At 38.2% G+C, this 24,728-nt stretch overlaps 1 protein-coding gene across 2 annotated transcripts in view; it reads right to left on the minus strand.

The window, feature by feature from the left end:
- Positions 1-24,728, minus strand: part of MAN2A1 (mannosidase alpha class 2A member 1) — a 168,484-nt gene that overhangs the window by 5,948 nt on the left and 137,808 nt on the right. For both annotated transcript variants that reach the window (XM_086685499.1, XM_025924111.2), the window contains 4 exons: positions 23,545-23,678; positions 20,363-20,504; positions 17,478-17,611; positions 10,878-11,072 (listed from right to left, as the gene is read on the minus strand). In XM_086685499.1, the coding sequence (XP_086541625.1) occupies positions 10,878-11,072; positions 17,478-17,611; positions 20,363-20,504; positions 23,545-23,678 (605 nt within the window). The remainder of the gene's footprint in view (positions 1-10,877; positions 11,073-17,477; positions 17,612-20,362; positions 20,505-23,544; positions 23,679-24,728) is intronic.

The following is a 24,728-nucleotide window of genomic DNA, read 5'->3' on the forward strand; positions in this document are numbered from 1 at the left end:
CTAATACATATCTACCTTCTTCATTGACTCATGGTACATATTAAGCCACTGAAAATACTATGTATGGTGGCTTAGCTTTTAAGACAGAATGTGTTGGTGCAGAAGCTGTAGAAAGTGGGTCAGAACCTGGGGTGGGAGTCAGACAGCTCGAGATCTAGATCCTAGCTCTGCAATTTACTAGCTGCTTTTAGCAAAACCCCATTTTCTTTTACCATAAAATGGAGATGAAATGAAATTCAACTGTTTAACGGGGACTCAGCTCAGTGTCTGTAGCATAGGAAGCCCTCAGTACATTTTAGCTATTGTTATTTCTATCAATACAATCAAATAATTATTGGTGATTATTTTAATAATAGCTACAAATTAAACGATAACTCTCATTTAACTTCTTATTCATAAATTTTCTTTACTGACATCATAACTCCGTAGCTTAGGAATCAGAGACCGTCCAAATTATACATAAAACAATTACGCATCAAAATCATAACGAAGTCCCAATTCAGACTCACTGATTAGATGGTTTATTGATGAGACTCTTTTTTTAAAATGTTTATTTTTGAGAGGGGACAGGCAGACAGAGAAGGAGGCAGAGAAAATCCCAAGCAGGCTCCACGCTGTCAGTGCAGAGCCCAGCATGGGGCCTGAACTCATTAAACCTGAGATCATGACCTGAGCCGAAATCGAGTCGGGATGCTCAACCAACTGAGCCACCCAGGCTCCCCTGATGAGACTGTTTTAAAAGCACCTATCACTGGGGTGCCTGGGTGGCTCAGTCGGTTCAGAGTCCAACTCTTAATTTTGGCTCAGGTCACGATCCCAAAGTCGTGGAATCAAGTCCTGTTTTGGGCTCTGCACTGAGTGTAGAGCCTGCTTAATACTCTATCTCTCTTCCTGTGCCCCTCTCTCCCATTTGCACACTCTCTAAAATAAAAATAAAAATAAAATGAAATGAAATAAAATAAAATAAAATAATAAAATGAAATAAATGCACATATCACTATAACCTAAAGCTTTGGCCATTTTAATTCACTAGATCATCCATACAAAACCATCTGACAGCAGGTTTTGCTAAAATTTCTGTAACACATTTGCCCTTGAAATAATGAATGTGTGTGTAAGGCCTTTAGCAGACTGGAAGTGACAAAAAATAATAATAATAATAATAAGGAAGGGAAACACCATCTTTGGAATTTTACCATTAATTTTACAAGAGATTTAAACAATACAAAAGTAGAGATTAAAGTAATGAAAAGTAATTTTCATTGATGGGAAAAAAAGTTACACTTTCTCTCAAAACTAAAACTGCACCACTTTTGTTAAGGGCTAGCATACCAACTAAAATAGCAATCATCTTGTCCAAGTTTTTAAAAATTAAATATTCATGAAAGTATCAGTTTTCAAGCAAAAATACCTGAAGCAAAGCAGCAGTTTTTCAGTTTCAAAGTCTGTCTCATCATTTTATTTCCAAGAAAACTGTTTTTCAAAGTAGGGAAACTGTGAATTTAACTTGAATATGCATGCAAGAAAACAGATAACTTCACAAAAAAAGATACTGTACGCTCAAGGGGAGTAAACAGACTGAAAATACCTGCTTTTATATTCATTAATATATTGGGACTATCTGGATCTCAGGAAAAAAAGGGATGGGGGTTAAGTGAAGGAAATTTACAAATTTTCAAATTGTGCCAAGAGCTTCAAATTAAGTGTCTTCGTAAAACAGCTCAGACCACGGTTGAGGCTGACTCCCTTCAGGAAGGCTTGGGCGTTCTGCAGTCACTTGGAAAATCCACTGCAGAACTCACTTCAGGGGAAAAACTGACCTGTGGCTCTGGTCTAGGCAGGGCCTGCGAGGTTTCTCAGGCAACCGGGGGGAGTGGAGAGAAGATGGTCTGGCTTGCAGAACAAAGCCATCGAGGTTAGAAAAAGCTCAATCAGAGGCAAGGTTTGCTTTGGTCCCATCCAAGAACCAGTCATGTGTCTGGGAATACATCATTGAACCTCCAAAAACTTAGAAAACTTGGTGAGACTCGTGAAGCACCCCTTTGGGGATCAGGCGCAACCACAGTGACCTTAACAGTAATTGTCACTAACTCTTTTTTTTTTTTTTAAGTTTATTTGTTTACTTTGAAAGAGTAAGAGACCGTGCAGGTGGGGAGGGGCAGAGAGAGGGAGCGAGAACCCCAACCGAGCTCCGCACTGTCAAGCACAGAACCTGATGTTGGGGCCTGAACCCATGAAACTATGAAATCATGACCTGAGCCACAAACCAAGAGTTGGATGCTTAACCGACTGAGCCGCCCAGGCACCCCTGCAGCTAACACTTTTTGAGCACTTGTTGTGAGCAGGATCCTGTAGAGAATACTCTTCATGGATAAACTCATCTCATCTCACAAAAGCCTCTGGAATAGTTGAGGTGGTATACAAGTTTGTGTTACTACATTTAAATGCACAGGAATATCCCTATCACAAAGCATCTCCTCTTATACTCCAAGAGCAATGATCACTAATTGACCCAACATTCGTCCTTCAGAAGGATTCCCACAAATGACTGGTAGATCCTTCTAAGCATGTCCCATAATTATGGGGTAGTCACTGAAAAACAGGCAGTGTTCCTCAACATTTTAAGCACTACTGCTCCCCTTCTGTTCTCATGTAAGAGGCAGTCTAAGTTTCTGGGTGAGGATCCAGAGTCACACATGCTGGGATGTGTCTCCCAGCATATCATTTACTGGCTGTGTGACCTGGGTAAGTTACCTACCATCTTTAGGTCAGCTAGTTTCCTCTTCTGTAACAGGGGCGCAATATTGCCTACCTTCATAGAACCGTTGGGAGAGCTGAATATAGAGAAAATACTCGGCCCAACGCCTGGCACATAGACAATTTCAGGTGTGTTATTAATAACTGCTCAGCTTTTTCAAAAAATACATGAGGAATACAAGTTAAAGTGATATCAAGATTTACTTTGGGAATGAACTTCAGCCTCCAATTTATATATTAAAAAAAAACCATTGGGGTGCCTGGGAGGTGGCTCAGTCAGTTAAGCGGCCAAGTTCGGCTCAGGTCATGATCTTACCGTTCGAGCCCCACGTCAGGCTCTGTGCTGACAGCTCAGAGCCTTGAGCCTGCTTCAGATTCTGTGTCTCCCTGTCTCTGTCTGCCCCTCCCCTGCTCATGCCCTGCCTCTCCCGCTATCTCAAAATAAATACACAAGAAAAAAAAGGGCCAACATTTTAATTTCACTTTTAGTAACAATTACAACTACTCATGACTGAACTATCACCATTGAGAAACTTCATTTGTCAAGCACTCAGTGCTTACTACATGCCAGATACTATTCTAAACGCTTCACAACCATTAACTCATTTAATCCTTAGAACATCTCTAAGGGTGGGTACCGTTATCATTGCCATGTTGCTAATGAGGCAAGTGGGAGAATAATGTGACTTGAGCTAAGTCACTTGGCCAGTAATAGAGGGGATACACTCCAAAAAGGTGGTTTGATTCCAAAGTGCATTTAACAGCTTCTTTCTCTTTCTTGGCTTTGCTCTAGCTATGGATTGGTGCCCACAGCTAGCTAGGAGGGAAAAGAGGAAGACTACTTTTGATGTAATATAAGAAAAGCCTAAAACCTGAAGGGGCTCACTCTTTGATTTGAAGTTAGAAAAAGGGAGTACTGGGGTGCTTGGGTGCCTAAGTCAGTTGAGCACCTGACGTCGGCTCAGGTCATGATCTCATCGTTCATGGGAGATCAGGTCATGATCTCATGGTTCAGCCCTCCATTGGGCTCACTGCTGTCAGCCTGTCAGCACAGAGCCCACTTCAGATCCTCTGTCCCTCTCTATCCCCCCCGTCCCTCTGTCTCTCTGTCCCTCCCCTGCTGTCTCTTTCTCTCTCCAAAAAATAAATAAAAACAGTAAGAAAATATTATTAACAGAAAAAAAGGAGTATTTATTCAATGGTTCCAGTAGCACTAAAACCATGATTTATCAAAAGAGGTATCAGTTCAGTAAGTGAGGATTAGAAACTGTCATTTCTATCCATCCACGGCCTGCCTACCCATCATCCATCCATTCTTCCCATTATAAACAGGATTTACGGCCATTCTGAAAATGATACATGCACATGGCACATGGCAGTCCCTCATAAGAAAAGGATGTTCTTTGATGTTCCTTTATCAAAATGGATGAGAGCTCAAAATGTAGAGCTGTGCTCTTCCTGTCTCACACCAAAAGAAACTTGATTTGCTCATTAATGATGTGAGGTTCACAGATCAGTAAACTTCTGGAAACTGTAATAAACATTATGTATGTACCTTTTTTTTTTTTTTTTTTTTTGTGGAAGAGAGAAAGCCATAACTTTGACTAAATTCTCCAAAAGAAATGTGTCCCCACCCTCCACAAAGAATGTCTAAGATAAATAGAGATTAAGGCATGGCTGAACACCTGGTGGGAAAATTTCTCCAACCTGCCCAGATTCCTCCAAAATGCCTACCAACACCCATCTTTCAGTGTATTCTGGCAACTGGAAAGGTTAGAAAATTGCACGCTGCATTTTCAGTGCTGAGACAGGAAATAACCAGTAGAAATTCATTTTCCAGGGCATTCATTAAAATGTCCAATAACAGTTATCCTTTTTTGATCAACAAGATAAGATGACAGAAAGAAAGGGGAAGGTGAATGACTGACTGTTCTTAGATATGTACAACAAAAGAAATTTTCTCCACAATTTTCACCTTTCCAGAAGTCAGGGAGATTAATAAAGTACTAATCAATTCTTGTAAGAAAGGCAAAATGAAGTAAAAACCTTAAACTGCTTCTTATAAGAAAAGGGGGCAGTGTAAACAAGAGAAAAATCTTATTCAGTAAGTGGTGCTGATGTGTAAATGACTGTTGAACTATTTGTAAGAAACAGTTCAGCACAAACCAAACTAAAATGCCATACAGAACAGAGTTAAATGTAATGTGGATATAGAGATAACATATCTATAAATGAATTAAATAAAAATATACCTGAACATAAAAGCAGTGAGGGGAAAAAAAACCTGAACAACGTATCTTTCGTTGTTTGCCTAATTAAACAGCTTCATCAAGTTCCTTCTGGTCCCTAGAATGTCAGCATTCTAGGCTGAACCTATCACTCCAGCCTAAAGAACCCTGACCCCTGATCTGTCACCCTTCCTCTCCACCAAGACTCCCTTCTCTGTTAATCAATAGGCTTTCCTGACGGCATGGTTTTCCTGTTTGGTGCATTTCAGTGATGTTCCTGTTCCCCAGTTTTCAAGCCTTTAGAGAATCTTCTTTTTAATATCTCAAGCTTTTGATAGTACAAGAAAAGGAGGTTGATAAAGAGAAGGGAGCTGGACGATGAACCTACAGAATGAGAAGGCTAACAGTTACACTCCCAGACAACATTCCCAGACAGGAGTGTGCTGGGGTGCTCAGCATGCTGGGAGTCAGGGTTTTAATAGATGTTTGCTCCTATCTTCACAACTCCAAATATATGACACATAGTTTTTTCCAAAAGCATATATCAAGTATAAAAGCAAGATATACTTTTATAAAAACATAAATTCATCTACCAATATAGACCAATTCCTGAAAAACTGGACTTTGAGGAACAGACTTGCTGACTCTTAAATAAAAGTCAAACACTACCCTCTGAGGCCCTGTGCAGCACCCAGATTCAGCAAACCTGGATGTGGGTCCTAATTCTGATATTTACTGCTGGGTAATTTTATCTTAGGCTATATAATTTCTTATTTATTTATTCTGAGAGAGAGAGAGAGAGAGAGTGAGCACGCATGCACAAGAGACAGAATCCATGCTCTATGCAGAGCCTGATGTGGAGCTCAATCCCACGAACTGTGAGATCATGATCTGAGCTGAAATCAAGGGTCGGATGCTTAACTGACTGAGCCACCCAGGCACCCCTAATCTCTAATTCTTACTTTCCCCAATTTAGTAAATGGAGATAATAGCAAGGTCTAGACACATGAGGAGAGTTTTTAAAAATTAGTAATTCCTAAATTCTCCACACCAGACCTACAGAGTCAGAATCTTAGAGATGGGGAAACCTGTAAAAATCTCTATTTGAAAATCTCCCTGGTACGATCTGTATACAATGACAATAACCACCTGGGTGGATTAGCACATCTCTAGACCTTACCTTGCCTCTCTCACCATTGCGTGAGCCCATAATCATTTTTTCAATGAGAAGTCAAGAAGACCAAGTGAGGTGTAGAATTTAAGGAAACTTCAGACAGTGGCCTGGGGAATGGGAAAGTAGGGACATCCTCTATCACACTGCCAATGAGGAAGTTAGGCAGGCAAAATGGTGTGACTCCATCACGTCAAGGTGGTTCTCAGACCCATTTCTCATGGAAAAACTGTGAGGTGGTAGGTAGGAAAATGTTTACTTAGATACTAGACCTCTGGTCTTGCTTGGAACCCAATGGCTATGCTGACATTACTTCAATGGGAAAAATGCTGTGCTATCTCTAAAGGAACAATTCATTATCGTATGCTGGGAGTTGCCAGAACACAAAAACAGGAACACAATAGAAAATGTTGAGGTCTGGCTTCTGGATTTCTTCACTGAGTCATTTTTGTCTTCTTTTAGTGTAACCATGGAATTACACTTGATACATTTTAAGCACCAAGCATTCATTGAATCAGTATCTGCATCCGGCTTCTTTCAAAGATTATTTTCCTATTATTAGAGCTTAGGGGACAGACAGCAACTCTTTAAAGAAGTGAGTTTGAATGGACAATTCAATCCCCTAGGATTACTAGTATGATTTTATGTCTGTCTGTCTGTCTGTCTATCTATCTATCTATCTATCTATCTATCTATCTATCTATCTATCTTGAGCATGAGCTGGGGTGTCTATCTATCTATCTATCTATCTATCTATCTATCTATCTATCTATCTATCTATCTATCTATCTATCTTGAGCATGAGCTGGGTAGGGACAGAGAGAAAGGGAGAGAAAGAATCCCAACCAGGCTCCACACCGTCAGCACAGAGCCTGACATGGGACTTGAACTCATGACCCATGAGATCAAGACCTGAGCTGAAATCAACAGTTGGATGCTTAACCGACTGAGCCACCCAGGCACCCCACGAGTAAGCTTTTAAACAACTGCTAGAAATATGTGCTAAGAATCAAAGACCAACACAGGAACTGGCACCAAGTGATATGATAATGCAAAGCAGACCTAAATACTTAGTTCTGATCATGTGCCAGCATAGTAGTTATAGTTAAACATGAGCATTTCAGTGTTTATTCTTCCTGGTCAAATTGTTAAATTGCTTTCTATTTCCTCTGCTAAAACCCTACCTTGCACCTGAGCTGGCAAGTACGGTAAGCATCATCAGGATAATAATGTATGTTTACAAAACACTTCTGTTTTCAAAGGGCTTTCACAGCATTATTTTATCTGTTTCTCACAACAGACCTGAAGTAGGCATATCTCACATCGGTCTCATTTTATAAAGGGTAGCTGAGTCAGCACTCAGCCAGCAATCCAGGAAAGGTGGTGGTCCACCTGTCCACAGGTGAGAAGATCAAGGGAAGCTAGGTGGATACAGTGAGTGGAGGCCAGACCCTAGAAGGTCTGAATGCTCAAGGGTCTGAACCAAATGGGTAGCAATGGAATTTTTCATCTGGGAAGTGATGAGGTTTGTATGACAGGAAGATAGGCAATAAACAGGAAGAATGAAAGGAGCAGGTAACCATAAAAAAGAAATGATCTGGAAAACAAGTGACAGCCCCGCACTGGAGAGGATTAAACCTTCCTCCTACTGACTGCAGTCAGCTGGAACCACTTCCAGGAAACAATCATGGAAAGGGTCATCTGGAAACAGGCTAAGCAACAGTGGTCACCATGTGCCCCAGAAGTCCTCAGGCTTAGTTTGCTCTACAATCCTCTACCATCCATACCTAGATGTGGCAACCTGAGGCTCAGGGGCTTTGTTACCCAACCCCCCCCCCCCCCATTCTATCCATTCATTCCCTTTAGCACATGAACTGACAGGTAAACTCAGGAAGGCTACCATCTCTGGTGTGTCCTTTCCGTGACTTAAAAAGTAGACCCACAAGAGACTGTAGCAGAACACTAGAAAGAACACTCATTTAAGATTTGCTCAATCAGCAAATTGTTACTGAGCCCTTACTATGTGCAGGCACTCTTTTAGGCAATAAGATGCAGCAAGGAATTAAAGAAAAGGTCAGCTCACGTGGAGCTTCTATTTTCACCACATCATCTGCCTTCAGGCCTCCATACTTTCTCTTAACTCTTCCGGGACCACTCTACCCCCAGAAATCTGCACAAGTCTCTTATTCTCTAACTTCCTGCACATTTTTACTCCACTATCATCTTTTCTGCACGGTCCTCTGCCAACCACACTCTGCAAACTTGCATCATCATCTAGAATTGCCTTTCCCTTCTCTGTTTTCCTCCTTAACATGTATTACCATCTAATACGTTATGTCTCTCTTAGTTTATCTTCTTTATTTTTCTCCTCCCACCAGAATCCACACTCCAGAAAGGCAGGGGTTATTTTCCGTTTTGCTCATGATTGTATGCCTTTAGCTGTAACTGGCACATAGCAGGCCAGGCATGAAGTACATCCTGCAGGTTTGTTCTCATTATCAGACAAGCCTTTGACATACAGAGATATACATGCAGGCCTCTTGCATTCACTTGTATTCATTATTATAAGTCATATGTATATTCCTACATAGTTAGGCGTAAGTACCTTATCTTGGTCATACAATTTAAAAAGCCCTCAGTGTCCAAATTCGCAGGCATTTATCCTTACTTTACTTGGTTTGCTTTAGTTCTTTGTTCTTAAACTAAACGTTTTTCTCTTCTTATGTTGTCTTCAAACATGAACACTCTCTCCTTTTCATACTCTGGCCATATATTTCCTACGGAATCCCTGAACACTTACTATTTCCAGCTAGGCATATGCCAGCTCACAATATCAAAACAGCTCTCCAAAAGATAAAGATGATGTCAAACGTCTAATTTTTTATTCATATGTAATCTCTGACTTTAAAAGTAGGCATACATGCCCATAAAAGCAGTCTGAATTAAAATTCCATATCTAATAAAACCTTCCCTGGTTCTTCCTCTAGTGTGTCTTTAGATGTCTCTGAATAGTTGGGTTTCTCAACGCAAGGTCTGAGTTGCAGTGATTTTAAGGAGAAAGATCTGAATGTACAAGGCCTCTGATACAAAAATAATTAAATGTTATGCTTCTTATTTCTCTAACTCCTCAGAAGAGTGCCCAACAAGGAGAAACAAATGGAAAATACCAGTAGAGCTGATCTTAAGGCCTAGTTCTCCCACCCACAAATAAGTGACTTCAGGTCAGCTTTTGTTCTCTTATCTAGAAAAAGAGAATATTCCCTGACCTTCTCATCCACAGAACTTTTCTGGGAATAATGTAAATTAGTAGTTGAAAACGCTCTAAACTATAGATCAAGTGTCAAATGAAAGGTGTAATGATTTTGCCTAAAGGTAAAGGCCTCTTAACAGTTCCCTGACGCACAGTAAAAACTCACAGTATAGCTGACCCTTGAGTGCAGGGGGTTGGGGACGCAGATACCCCACAGGGTCAAAAATTTGCATGATTTTGACTCCCTCAAAATGTAACTACTAATAGCCTACTATTGACTGGAAGGCTTACTGACAACATAAATGGTTGATTAACACATATTTTGTATGTTATATATATTATACACTGTATTCTCATAATAAAGTAAGGTAGAGAAAAGTAAATGTTATTATGAAAGTCACAAGGGGGTGCCCGGGTGGCTCAGTCAGTTAAGTGTCCTACTTAACTGTGTCAGGCTCTGCACTGGCAGCACAGAGCCTGCTTGAGATTGTTTTTCTCCCTCTCTCTGCCCCTTCCCTGCTTGTGCTCTCTCTCTCAAAAGAAATAAAAAAATAAACTTTAAAAAAGAAACACATAAAGAAGAGGAAATACATTCAGTACTGTACTGTATTTATCGAAAAAATTTGCATAAGTGGACCAGTCCAGTTGAAACTTATGTTGTTCAAGGGTCAGTTGTAATTAAAAAATTTTTTTTTGAAATATAATCCTGACTTCATAAGCACAGAAAAATGCTTAGAGAGGATAATGTAGTAGCTTAACATGAAGTTTAAAAATAAAAGGAAATTTTATAATAAATCTCAGTTGTGATCAAAACATTATTTATGATTTTTATATATTTCCTTCCCAAATATCCACATGCACTTAGATTTTATGGTTTTTAAAGAAATTTTTTTAATGTTTATTTTTGAGAGAGAGAAAGAGTGCGTGAGTGCGGGGGAGGGGCAGAAAGAGAAAGAGAGAGAGAGAGAGAGAGAGAGTCACAGAACCTGAAGCAGGCTCCAAGTTCTGAGCTGTCAGCACAGAGCCTGTTGTGAGGCTGGAACTCACAAACTACGATATCATGACCTGAGCCGAAGTCAGATGCTTAACTGAGTCATCCAGGCACTCCTGTTTTATGTTTTTAAGTTCAATAATTAAAAAAAAATTTTTTTGTATTAGAAAATTAACTTTTACATTACCCATACCTAAATAAATTTACTCTTCATGGCTTCTTGAATTTTACTTTCTTTTTTTTTAAATTTAAATCCAAGTTAGTTAACACGTAGTGTAATATTGGTTTTGGGAATACAATTTAGTGATTCATCACTTACGTATAACACCCAGTGCTCATGCCAACAAGTGCCCTCCTTAATGCCCATCAGTCATTTAGCCCATACCCCACCCCAGCTGTATTTTTTTTTCTGCTTCCCATCCCATTATATCAAATATATTACAAAATCGTAATTCTTTATAGATATATCTTGGGATGTACCTTTGACTGTATTGTCCTCAGATTAACGAGATGAATGTCACAAGGCAAAGATGACACTAACGGAGAGAATTCACCTAGCAGCTGAAGGGTTGGCATGGGGATCTTTTCTATCATTGTAAAGACAGGATGATTCAGGAAAGAAGAAGTTATGTGGCTAAGAAGAGATGGGTAACTGACAGAGTTCTTTTCTTCTTCCTATCAAGAAAAAACAAAAACGTGTAAGTGATATATATTTGCAGTTTTTGTAATATTAACTAAATTACCCAACAGGGTTTAAGTCGAAAAGAAATATAAACATATATACTCTGATTTTATTATATTTTGTAAATAACAGTCTCAGACAACACACAGATTACCAATTTCAGTTCTAAGCAATATAAGAAAATGAACAGTGTCCATTTAAACCATGATTAGAAATAGCTTTTTCCCATTGCTTTAAGTACTAAAAATCCTGAAAATAATTTTTGCCATTTTAGTACAGGGTAAGACTTTTTACGGAAACTCTTTTTCAACTTACCACAAAATTCTTTTGTGGGGAAAAGGTTCTACTTACATAAATGGGTTAGAAAAAGGCTTAGGGCTGAAAGCTGCCACTACGGGGCAAAAGCGCCTGAGGTTAGCTAGCAAGATATTGTAATGGGATCACGAGTAACTTATTATATCACCTGCAGGAAATTGCTTTCCATCTGATGCCAATGTACTATTGTACTTTGATCACAACTCCACTTGTCCCTCAGACCCTTTGCTTCCTGCACACACAAGTTAATGATTACTGTCTGTTTTCTTCACATTCTTCATGTGTGTAAGATCTTGTTTTCTTAATGTTCACCACGCAGGTAGTATCTTGAGAGTTCAATACATATGGAGACAAAACCCCTGTTTGGGGCTCTTATCTCCTCCCGGACATTAGCCTCTCTTGTATTCAATTCTGCGTCCTCTCTCTCTTGCTGGACAAAAGAGAAGTCCAGACTCATAGTCTGTGACATTCTTTAAGTAGATAGGTTGGGATATTCATACATCTCGCATATCATCAAATGTTATCTCTTCTCCCTCAGGTTTTACCCCACATATTCTCATGATTTCTTTTTTTTTTTCTTTAAATTTATTTGTTTTGAGAGAGAGAGGGAGAGAGAGCAGGGGAAAGGCAGAAAGAGAGGAGAGAGAGAATCCCAAGCAAGCTCTGTACTGTCAGCACAGAGCCCGACATGGAGCTCAATCTCACAGACTGTGAGATCATGACCTGAGCCAAAACCAAGAGTTGGATGCTTAATTGACTGAGCAACCCAAGTGCCTCCATCATGGTTTCATTTAAAAAAAAAAAAATGACATCATGTGTTGATCCAAAGGTGTGCTCTATAAATGTGACCCAATGAGAAGATTTTTTTGAAGAAATTCTCAATATGAATAAGGATTTTAAACAACACAGGTAGTAGTATATCTAGATCTGTTAAATTTGGTAAATCAATGCCACTTACTTCACTGTACTTTATTCTCCAAACAGAAAGTGTTATATATGTTATGGAATAGTGATTATATACCTACCTAGTACACAATTATTCAGTATAACTTAAAAGTAATTTAGTCATTGCTATGGAATATACTTCCAGACAAGTGGTTCAGCATGTTCAAACATTAAATAAGTCTGCCAGGGCTGGGGATATGCATATGGTAGATGACACACCCTATTAATTAAATCAATGACTAAGTGGAACCTTAACTAATTATGCCTAAGGTATAAAAGCAGACGTAGAAAAGCACTAAGAAGAGAAAATAATTTATACAGAAAGGTTTTTTAATCAACAGTGACATTTGGAACAAATTTAATTTTGTATCTTATTTTTTTAAATGTCCATTTCACTGATATCTTCTGATTCTGCACTCTTTTTGCAATACAGGGCTCAAATAAAAGGCTTGGCTACTTATCTGTGAGAAAAGATAGGATTTATAGAGGATACAGAGCTTAAAATTCAGAATGTCAGATTAGCAGAGGGTTAGCAAAGAGTGACAAGTATCTTGCCAGCAGCGAACTGTAGATGTCATTACAATTCAGACTATGGAGAGAGGGAAAAAAAAATTAAAGGCAGCAGAGGGACACTGCAATATTAAGATACTGACAAAAAATATTAGATCTAAAAGAGTTGTAAAAAAAGTACCCATTCCACACTCTTTTTTTTTAAAGAAAGATTAAACAAAGCATATATAGCAATATTCTCCAACAATACTGAAATTTAATGCATGTTACTGAATATTGAGGGAAGAGTTTCAATAAGAAACTTTACATGTATCCCAAGATCAAAGGACTTCATAATCTAGGTCAGGATTGCTGACAAAATCACTTTTCAGTAATAAAAGATAAAAGATTCCAAAAGAAAAGAAGACAATTGCCTTATCAGAATTGGAAGGCATTAAGTCCATTCTAGGTCAAGAAACATTCAGAAAAAGCTCTCTGGCTTTGTTCTATGCTCTTGGAGGAATTCCTGGACACTTCAGTGAATAGGTGGGATACTTCTTGATGGATCACCTATACCCTACAAACAGTAATGTGCATATATACCATTCTTCCCAACCCAAACCAGTTCTCCTGACCTTCAGTGCTCCCCCAAATTGACCACACATAAGAATGGCTTGAGGAGCTTTAAATTTAGATCTCTGGGCCTTAATACAAACCTACTAAATCAGAATGTCTGGGAGTGGGCCCTGGGAAGCTGAAGCTTAACAGCTCCCCGAAGTGAATCTCAAATCTCAGTCAGTCACATGTAGCTCTGTGGACATGTGCTGGAAACCATCACCCCTGATATCTTCCCAACCTTGTGGAAGAAAGAGAGCTCCTTTTGGAATCAAAAGTATAAGTCTCACCTTTTAACTTTTTCTGGATTAAGAAAATGATTCAGAATCAGAAACATGTGAATGAAAAGTCTTGTCAAAGGAAACAATGTCATGAATGTAAGTACCTCGAGACTTCAAGAACTAAGCCACTTATTGTCCTAAGCGAGACAAGGAATATAAGTTTATGGTAGAGTGTGGGTCGGGGCTGGAAGAGCACCACCAATAAACAAAACTGCTGGAAGCTGGCCAGGCAGGGTGGAACCAAGTGTCCTGGAAGGCTCCATCATTCATGCACTTTCCTAACATTTTTACAGTAACGAGGGGCTCAACAAGATATTTAATTGTTGAATTATCAGTTCTTGATTAATCTCCTGGAAAGGTAATCTTTTAATGTGACCTATATGATAAACCCAAAGCTTATAAAACATGTTTGCTAGAGGAAAATTTATGTGTTTGTTTAAGCTGTAAATGAATTCCCCAGCCTTGTAGTAACTAATATACTACTATAAACATCATTTGGTTTCTTGTTGGTTGGAAGGCTTCAAGCTGTTCAAGTCTAGCTTTCTCCTTGCAGCCTGTGTGAAATTAAAAATAGTTTCTGGCACATTCTCATCCAAACTGTATCAAGTTGAGATCTCCATTGGGTTCCGGCCCTTATTTCCTAAGTCAGAATTTCTTGCTAGGCTCTGTGGTGCCCTTCATTAAGTCTGCTTAAGTAATCTGATCCCTAATCATCAAAGGTTCCCATTCATCTATATCAGAACTTCCTAATAAATAAGTTATTTAAGATAATAAGAGATGATATTTTGAGTCACTTTTGCTTATTCAGTATGACCTGATTCATGGTGGGACCTTGGTAAATGTGTACTGAACTTAATCTATTAAAAGCAAATGCAACATAAATAAATGAGAGAAAAATACAGTAGGGGAAAGGATGGGGTAAAAAGAGAAAAAAAATAACGAAGGAAAATTATACTGAATCATGAGTTTTAGAAATAAATATCATTCAATGCAGAGGTGAAGCCTGGTGATGTGTGGTCTAAATTTGCCTATATAGATACGTTTTGGTAGGTCCACACGACATTAAGAAGTTGTTTGTTTTGGGGCCAACTCTCAAAAAAAGAAAAAAATCCAGGACATTTCACATTAAAGTTGTCAACAAAAGTAACAAAAACTCACAAAAACAGGTGACTTTTTTTTTTTTTAACCCAAAACACTGGAAATCCAAGTCACACTAGGCCCCTACATTCCCTCAAGTGGGACTGAGTTGTAGCTCCTCAGTGGGATATGACCTCATAGTCATCAAAGACCTATGGTCACCTAACTTCAGTGATTCCTGGTTCAATGCCCCTCTTTACTTAGCAGTCATCAGCAGGAAGGGACAGGGAGTAGGCATCAAAGAAACAAATCCTAAAGGGTCAATGCCAAAGAGACAATTCCCATTTACCACTTCTGTTGACCCTTGAGTGTCATAACCATGGACGACAGTCAGCCTCACATAGCCAGAGCAACCCATCGGGCATCTGTATATCTTAACAGCGATTATCATTCCAGTCCTTGTTCTCAGTGCCTCTCCACAGAACCCTCAAAAACAGGACTCACTTCCATTTAGTCATCCAGATTACACCCAGGAGGCTCTGGCAGGCTCAAGACTTTCCACTAAAATGCTCTCCTGTACAGAAGAGTGTCTCCTTACCATGGTTTCTATCATTGTTATTTTAAAGATTAGAGTCTGAGTTGAAAATAAAAACACTTTCTAGAAAGTTTAAGTTATATGAGATGGAACATTTCTTAATCAAATGTCTTTTTAGTCAATTTCACTAGAAATTAAAATGTATTTTCTCTTCTCTAGTTCATTTTTTATTTAAAAGAAACTATTGATTTAAGTCCAAGAATGTATAGTTGAGCAAAAGGAAAATTTAACCAACACAGGATTATAAAAACATTGGATCAAATTTCAATCAATTACTATCCAAGGAGTTTTGAATGGGAATAAACAAATTATTTCACTTCTAAATAAAAGCTTTATAGATCTGACATGAAAATTCTTCTTGCCATAGTTAACAGAAGTTTTGCAAATTAGTGTCTACATAGAGAGAAAAAAAACCATAAAAGCCAGAAACATTTTCAGGAGGAGAAAAAGACAGTAGCTGCCAGCACTCAGACAATGATTTTCCTATGCAGTTTTAGACCTAAAATTAAGCCATCTTGTCAGTAATTGATTTAAACCATGAGTCCCAAGAACTGGTATAAATCTTGACATCTAAAAATGGATATTAAAATCTTTTTCCTAAAAGATTCTACATACTGGAAGAATTCTTTGCTTTAATGAGCTGTTGCCATTTCATTCAATCAACTAATGTTGTATTTATAGAATATGTACCACAGGCAAGAAGGCCCTGTGGGGCACATGAAAAGAAGTAGACAAGTCCCTAGAATCTAGCAGGGGGAGAGAACATGCATAGTATGACAAGGCAGTAAACAGTGGTTGGGACAGATGTAGTGGCACAGTGTGCAATTCCAGCTCGCTCATTTATGTATTTGTGTATTCATTCCTGCACCAAATAGTGACCGCTTCCTCTGCTAGGGACAATCCTAGAAGCAGAGGGAGAGAACCCTTACTCTCAGGGAAGTTATGGTCCAAAAGAGGAGAAGGACAATGATGAAATAATCACACATGTGCATGGAGGACAGCTGAATAGTCTGAGGAAGCACTGAAGAAGGTGATCTGGCCTGGTCCAGCAGAAGCAGTTGACCAAGAGAACTTTGATCTCAACTACTACGAAGAGTTCCCTGGGCAGAGAATGAAATCACAAGTGCAAAGGTGCTGTAGGCACAGGGTGCATGGGGATTACTTAGGATCGAAAGAAAACCAGTGGGTTCAGAGTAGAAATAGTGAGAGTCATGCTAGATGAAGCTGCGGGAACAGGCAGGGCTCACATTGTGATAGGCTCTTCATGCTACGGTAAGGATTTTGGCTTTTATAATGACAGCACTGAGAAGACATCAGCAGGGTTAAGCAGGGGGAAAGGGTGGGAGTAGATGGCTGATATCTAGAACAGAGAGCACTGTTAAATGGCTTTTCCTTCTGTGAAGTCCATGCGGTCATCTGCTAAAAAGAGTAGAAAAGATTTGAAATGGTCAGTGAAGAAACAAGGAGAACAGAATAAGAAAAAAAGGGCCATGGAGAGGGCCAAATGAGGTGGGAAATCAGTATGTATGGAGGACCGTGATGATGACTTCTATGTCACCCTGAAGAAGCATACTATCATATTGGTTCATGTCCAACTGAGCTTCAGCTAGATTATTTAATGGAATGCTGGGGTTTTGTTCTGAGCATGAAAACTGAACAAGACAAACAAGTAAATCAATTTCAAACTGATGAGTCTAAGACTAGAATAGGTACACTAGGTTTTAAATAAATTTTATGAATCAAACTTAATCTCCTAAGTATACAACCACATTCTATCTTTAAATTCAACTCTTACTTTCTTTCAAAATAATTTCATAAAATTTCATCCAAACTGATTCCTTAACATAATTCTCTATCTACATAATAAGCAAAAAGAAAAGAAAAAGACGACCTAAATGCAAATCTCACAGGATATGTGTAACTGAAGTTCTCTTTCTTGTCAGTAGAGACTAAGTCTATTACAAAGATATCTCAAAACTAGAAACCATAAATCATAAAACAGTGGAAAGTCAAAATTTCAAATTTTGGATGGCAAAGAACAATCAACATCAGAACATGTGAGTTATTTTTTTTTTTCTTACCACATTCACAACACTTCTTTTTTCCAGTAGTATTCGAAATAAATTAGCTGTAATCTTGTTATCATGGACACCTTGTTCAAGGCCACGATTATCATCTTGCATGAGTCTTCGATCCATGATAACTTCAATCTGACCTAACAAACAAACAAAAAAACCAAACAAACTGGCCAGGGTTATTAAATACAAACATCCACTGAGGATCACATAAGTATAGGCATGGTCCGACGTAAGTCGAGGAGACCAATCTCTACAACCCACAGTACCAAGGGCTTTCTCTCAAAGCAGCTAGTATAAATGCAAAAAAATAGGACTGTATTTATGTTCTTCATTAATGTCTAGTAAAATGTGAAAAGAAATTTAAAAATCAGACAGATTAAAATTCAAGTGAAATTTATTTTTTTTTTTAAATTTTTTTTTTCAACGTTTTTTTTTAATTTATTTTTGGGACAGAGAGAGACAGAGCATGAACGGGGGAGGGGCAGAGAGAGAGGGAGACACAGAATCGGAAACAGGCTCCAGGCTCCGAGCCATCAGCCCAGACCCTGACGCGGGGCTCGAACTCACGGACCGCGAGATCGTGACCTGGCTGAAGTCGGACCTTAACCAACTGTGCCACCCAGGCGCCCCAAAATTCAAGTGAAATTTAAAAAGAATTAATCTGAAGAGTAAATTATGGCCTCTAAAATTTTTAACGGCAGCATTTGGAATTTAAAAAATGTTTATGAGGTTCACAGAAAATACATATCCACAGAGAATATTAAGACAAATACAGATGCATAGAATCTAAAAAGAATTTGAAATACAATTTAACTTACTTGATAAGGTGGCAATTCTCTGAAGAAATGCCAGAATTTGGAGACACCCACCATGTACCCCCTCCTTCCCTCCCTGGTATTATGTTAGTGGCATCAACTGTCCTCTCCCCTCTAGCTCAATAAGGGGTCTTATTTGGTTCCTTCATTTGCTGTGAAAGAATCCCACATCTCCTCTAGTTTAAGTTGTAAGATAATAGTTAGGTTATGAGTTGACAAACTAATATAAATCAATCAACCAATCAATCAAACCAAACCAAAACAACCCAAAAAGCTACCCAGAGCCATATTCATATGTTTATACTAAAAAAGCCCTAGTCGTATACACTTAAAAAAATATATATATATTCATCCATCCACTCATTCGTATTTGTTACAGTATTAAATGACTGTTCAGCATAAAAGAGCAATATGTAAGCTATTTTAAAAACTATTATTCTGACCTAGTCAAACCAACTCTGTTTAGTTTCTTTCTTCTGAGTTTAGGTATCTAGTACATAAAACTGCCAGTGATGGTTAGAATTCTCGTCATTACTACCTCCATATGTATTGTAGGACACAACGATCTAGAACTTGCTCCTCAGGCAATGGGGCAATCTAGGGTTTGACCATTTCATACCCAAATTAGTACATCAATCTCCTGGCAATTTCTCTCTTCTCCCTGTCTCCAAATGTTAGTCTACACAGTATGTGGCACTTAGTAAATCTCCTGGACTGTTCTCAAATTGTTTTTATGTATGCAGGCATTCAAACCCCAGGGTGCTGGGGGTCTCTAGCAGGAGCAGAGGAGCCTTATCTCTCAGCTCATCTTTATCAGGAAAGTGGGATAACGATTTAGTCCATGACTGTTCCAGTCCTAATGTCTAGTTCCCTACTGAAGGGCCCAACTTTGAGAACTTAAGGCAAGGTTTAAAATGGGTGGTTTAAGAGTCACAGCTGGCAAAAAGATGTTTTATGTTTTGATTTTTAAACAAGCTAAGTCAACATTTACAGATTGGACAGCTTCACATAAAATCCCAGACTTCTGGGTTGCTCAAACACAGAAAAAATTGGCAACAAGGGGCCCCATTCCCCATGGAGATGATGGCCTGCCACCGAGCAGCGGCTGCCCCACTGTGCACGGAGAATGGTGGGCTCCAGTTTACTGAAGCCCCACTGCTCCCCACTACATCCCTGATGGGAGGCCATTATTATTTTTATAAAGGTAGTAATGTCTTTATGGCATAATCTCATGATTCTGTGTAATGAAAGCCACAAAGAAAAATTAGAAGTAGTATGTTTTTGTGTGTGCATGGACATACAGAATGTATGCATACGCCTAATATAAAAAGTGGGTTTGTGACACAGGGTACACCAGGCACCTTCACTCCTTTATTATCTGCCTGGCTCCTAAGACATTTGTCTTAGCAAGTCTTAGTATGTAAGGAAGAGCAACTGACTACATGTAAAGGACAATTAAAAATATGTATTATAAGGGATATCAGCCTTCCAACAGAAGGTTCTATAAAAATTAATCTGTGTCTACTATTTTTTCTTTCCATCTTGTCTCTTTTACAGAATCCTTAAAGTTGTATCTGTCACTTCTTCATCCCCATATCTGTATCATTACAACTCCCTTTCTTTCTTCTTTCAGGTGGTAGTGCCCTAGAAGGATGTGATTCAGGGAAGGACCTAGGTATGGACTATAACCTCCTGCCTTGGGCACTTAGGCTAACTTGGAAATTTCTAACTCTTCTCCCTGCCTCCTTTCCTCCTTAACCTCTGGAGTCTGAGTTTCCACAGCCATTCAATTATGACAGTGACAGAGCCTTGTGCAAAGAACGAGCTATCAGGAGAGATAAACTATCTTTAAGAAACAATGGTTTCATGGAGTTTCAAGTCCCTCATTCTTCATCAGAAGATTAAAGATATACATTACGTTATTTTCACAAAACCCAAAATTAACTAATATTCTTGTTCTCAAGAGAAGGTGGCTGGTGTCTGAAGATAATAATTAATACATATGACCAACAGAAAAATTATACACTTGGAACTGAAAAAAAAAGAGCAAAAAAGAACCCAAACAATACGCACCACTTTTCAAACTTGAAACCCCTAAAGACTGAGCGGAAAGTAAGGTCAAGCGATGCTTGGCATCCTGGATATAGGCCATTGTTGTCATTGGGTAGACATTTGCTTGAAGAGGTAATTTGCTCATTGTCATTCTAGGCTGAATCTATAAGACCAAACAGTTCACTTTAAAAAAAAGAAATCAAGTGATATTTACGTATGTGATTTAAAAAATTAGTACTGACTATGGATGAGTTTTCTTCCAAAGAGAAAAAAGCATAGCTTCCTTTCTTGTTCAAAGACAGAACTAAATTGAAAATTAAAACATTCTTCAAAACAATATTAAAAAAAAAAAATCACAAGGATCTTAGAAAACAACCCTGAAGTGAGAAAGGTAGAACTTATCCTGGTTTTAAAAATAGGCATTCCTATTTAAATTCATAATAAAAATCTTTAACAAAAGTCTTCTAGCTTTCCAGTATTTGCATAAAACAAATTATAAAGGTATTAAGTATTCATTTCTCATCTAAATCTAACATACCGCTTTGGTAATGAATGCTAAGCATAATAGCTCTCTATCCCCTTTCAAGAAATATCTCTTAAAATTCTTGAATCAGTTTTAATAAATACCACAGATCCCCTCATCACATCCTCTAACATATTACATTAAAATAATCAAATTCATATTTATATTTAAAAACTATTCAGTGCTTACTCTTCCTGTTTCGTTTCAATGTAGATAGTTCTAAATTTCAATTTTTCTTGGTCTAGTATCTGAATGCATGAAATACATTATTTTATTTTTTGACTGAAAATGCACTAAGCCGGGTGGGGTCAAGGAGACTCACTCAAACCACACAGGGACTCAGTTATCAGGTGTATCTTATTCATACCATAAAAATGACATCTCTACTGTTAAACTCACGAAAGTCTGACATGACAATCGAGAAAAAAAGAAGTACAAAGTTAACATAATAGTTAATACATACTGAGTGCCAATTAACACCAGGCACACTACTGGGTATCTCACAAATAAGATCTCTAATCTTTACAGAAACCCTGTAGTGTGTCCTTCACTTACTGGTTGTACTGAATGGTGTCCCCCCAGACCCATGTCCATCCAGAACCTGGGAACGTGATTTTATTTTGCAATGAGATCTCTACAGATATAATCAAGTTATCCTGGATTAGGGTGGGCTCTAATCCAATGACTGGCGTCCTTCGAAGAGGGAAATTGGGACACACAGGGACACATACAGAGATACAAAGAGAACATCATAGCTACTCTGTGACAGCAGAGGCAGAGATTGGAGGGATGTGTCTATAAACCAATGGTGCCCAGGATGGCCTGACGCCACCAGAAGCTAGAATAGTCAAGGAGGCATACTTCCCCAGAGCCTTTGGAGGGAGTGTGGCCCTAAGGACACCTTGATTTTGGACTTGTGGTGTCTAGAACTGTGAGAGAGTAAATTCCTGTTGTTTTAATCCACCCAATTTGTGGTCATCTGTATCACAGGCCTAGGAAATTAATATACTTGTAGAGAAACAACTGTAAAAGTTGGAGGAAAAAAAAAAGGATAGCTTGAAAGAATTCTCCATTTCTCCTGTGTAATCCTGATCTTCACATTCAAATTAACTTGTATTCTCATAAAAAGGACATTTGATCTGTCAGAACTCTGGGGCTGTCACTCTCACTCCCTACCTGTGGGTCTAGATTTCTAGTTTTGCCCAAGTACAATTCTTTCTGAGGCCTAAAAAATGTTTTTGTTTTTTTTTGAAGTCTGTTTTTTTAATAGGCCTATTTTAAAAGCAGAAATATTTAGGTTATAAATTTAGAAATATTTTCCCATGTATTCAAATGCTTGATCCTTGAAAAGAAAATTCACATTTTTATTCACTTGTACTATTTTTTTTTCATTCATGTAGACACCCACACATACAAATAATTGCTTCTGTAAGATTTTAAGAAAAGAGTTTCTTTTGTATACAAGGAAAATGAATCACCATAAAGTCGGGGATTCGTTTGAAAACCAAACAGCTGTGGTGGAATTAACATGTAAATTCAAAGTGTATAATGTAATTTTTATGCTTTGAAAAAGGTTTAAATTTAACCTTTGCAGGAAATTGTAGAAGAGAAAATTATCACAATCCCTTTCACTCATTCCAGTTGAAAATCAGACAAAGTAAAAGCATTTGTTGTGAAATTATTTCTATTCATAGCCAGAAATTTCTAAAATGCTGTCTCAAAAACATGCTAATGTTTTTAATAGTATTATTTCAAAGATACGTTGTCACACACATACACTCTGAATACAGAAATTTAGGTAACAATCAAAAGAGCACAATTAAATTAGAGAGCTGACAATCTGAAAAGATTTTTAGTCAATCTTCTCATTACTATTTCAAACTATTTTGTGAACATTTCGATTAAATACATACCTACTCACATTTCTCAATAGATACATGTTTGTATTTGTGTGTCCATGTACACATATGCGTGTGTATTAAGGTGAACATATATACATTATTGATAAAAAGAGGGGAAGAGTTCTCATGAAATTTAAAAGAGATCATTAATACATTATACATTTAAAAGTATACATGTATTTGGTGTGTCTGTATGGCTTAGTTGGTTAAGTGTCTGACTGTTGATTTTGACTCGGGTCATGATCTCACGGTTCATGAGTTTGAGCCCCGCGTCAGGCTCAGTGCTGACAGTGTGAAGCCTATTTGGGATTCTTTCTCTCCCTGCCACTCTCTCTCTCCTCTCTCTCGAAATAAATAAATAAACCTAAATTTTTTTTTTAAAGTATATATGTAATAAGTTAAATATGCACAGACCATTTCCTTATGAGGGGAAAAATACACACTTCTTCAACCCCTGATTATGCTTCCTTTCTATTAGACAAATTTATATACAGTTTGGCATCAAGGGAATTAACATGCAAATGGTCACCAAATCTTCCTTTGAGAAAATACACCCTTCCAATCGGATGTTCTACAAACCAATCCCTCAAATATTTGTTTTAACTTTGGAAATCTGATTGAATAAGGAACCTAGAGTACCTGTTAAAATTCAGTTTTATTTTGAAAATAATTTTTAAACTTAAGCATTTTTGAAGTACCCAAAATCAACTGCCCTATTACCATATATAAAAGTTACACACTAACATAGCCATTACTTACAGATTTTAAAGGAAAATTACCTGGTATCCATTCAGGTCAGTATAAAATCTGTTTTGGCTGTTGATGCTAGAAGAAATTCTCATTGCAATCTCACGGTTATGTTCTTTTCGGATGTCCACAATATTGGAAACTTCCACAGACTGTCCATCTATTCCTAAATTTAAAAGAATATGTACCTTAATAGAAGTTTATTGCTCCACTTCTCTTTTTAAAAAGAAAAAAAACATTTTTAAGTTATACTTTGAGAAAGAGACAGAGACAGAGAGAGACAGAGAGAGAGAGAGAGAGAGAGAGAGAGAGAGAGCCAGCAGGGCTGAGGAAGAGAGAAAGGGAAAGAAACAGAACCCCAAGCAGGCTCTATGTTGTCAGCGTAGAGCCCAACACAGGGCTCAAACTCACAAAATGTGAGATTATGACCTGAGTCAAAGTCAAGATGTAGATGTTTAACCAACTGAGTCACCAAGGTACCCTAATTGCTCTGCTTTTCTTAAATATGCTGTATAGAACTCCTTGCAAAGTTACACACTTTTTCCTCTTTTCTGTTATTATCTTTACCATCTTTCATGCTAAATGTGTTGCCATTCACCTTTCCCCACCTCCCCCGCCTCTTTTTTTTTTTTTTTTTTAATTGTCAGATGGTAGAAAACAATCACTCCGGGGCACATGTTAACTCAACAGAAGGACGAAGAGGCTGGGATGAGATAAATGCAGATGAAATGTAACATGCAAATGATTCTCCAAAGAGTTCTGCAGGGGAAAGAGGACATTAAACGAGTAAAGGTCAGCTCTGCTACAGGCCAGTCCACCTGTCATCTGCACTGCCATTCCCCAACAGAGCCATGCAAGCCTTTTTCTTCACCATTCACCTTACACACTGGAAATTAGAAGCAGAAATTTACACTCTGTTGGTTCAAGAGACAGTCTATTATTGCCCATGATCTATAATCTAGGAAAAGAGACAAGAGATCCAAGGAGATGATTTATGGCTGAAAGCGATATTACCATATTAGTATTTGTGGAGTATAATCTGGAGAGCTCCCCAGAAGTTAAATCAATTTTAATTGAGTTTGGTATCTCTTAGGACCCCTTGTTATGGAGTGATTCATTTTGCCCTTTGCTATATAAAGCAGAGGACAGCTTGAAAAAGTCCCAGATGTATCAAGCATTTATTTTCTTGGATAAGCCTAAACTGTTCACTAATTTC

This window comes from Puma concolor, chromosome A1 (genome assembly GCF_028749965.1).
Source record: "Puma concolor isolate L17-30 chromosome A1, mPumCon1.1.hap2, whole genome shotgun sequence".
Classification (NCBI taxonomy): Eukaryota; Metazoa; Chordata; class Mammalia; order Carnivora; family Felidae; genus Puma; species Puma concolor.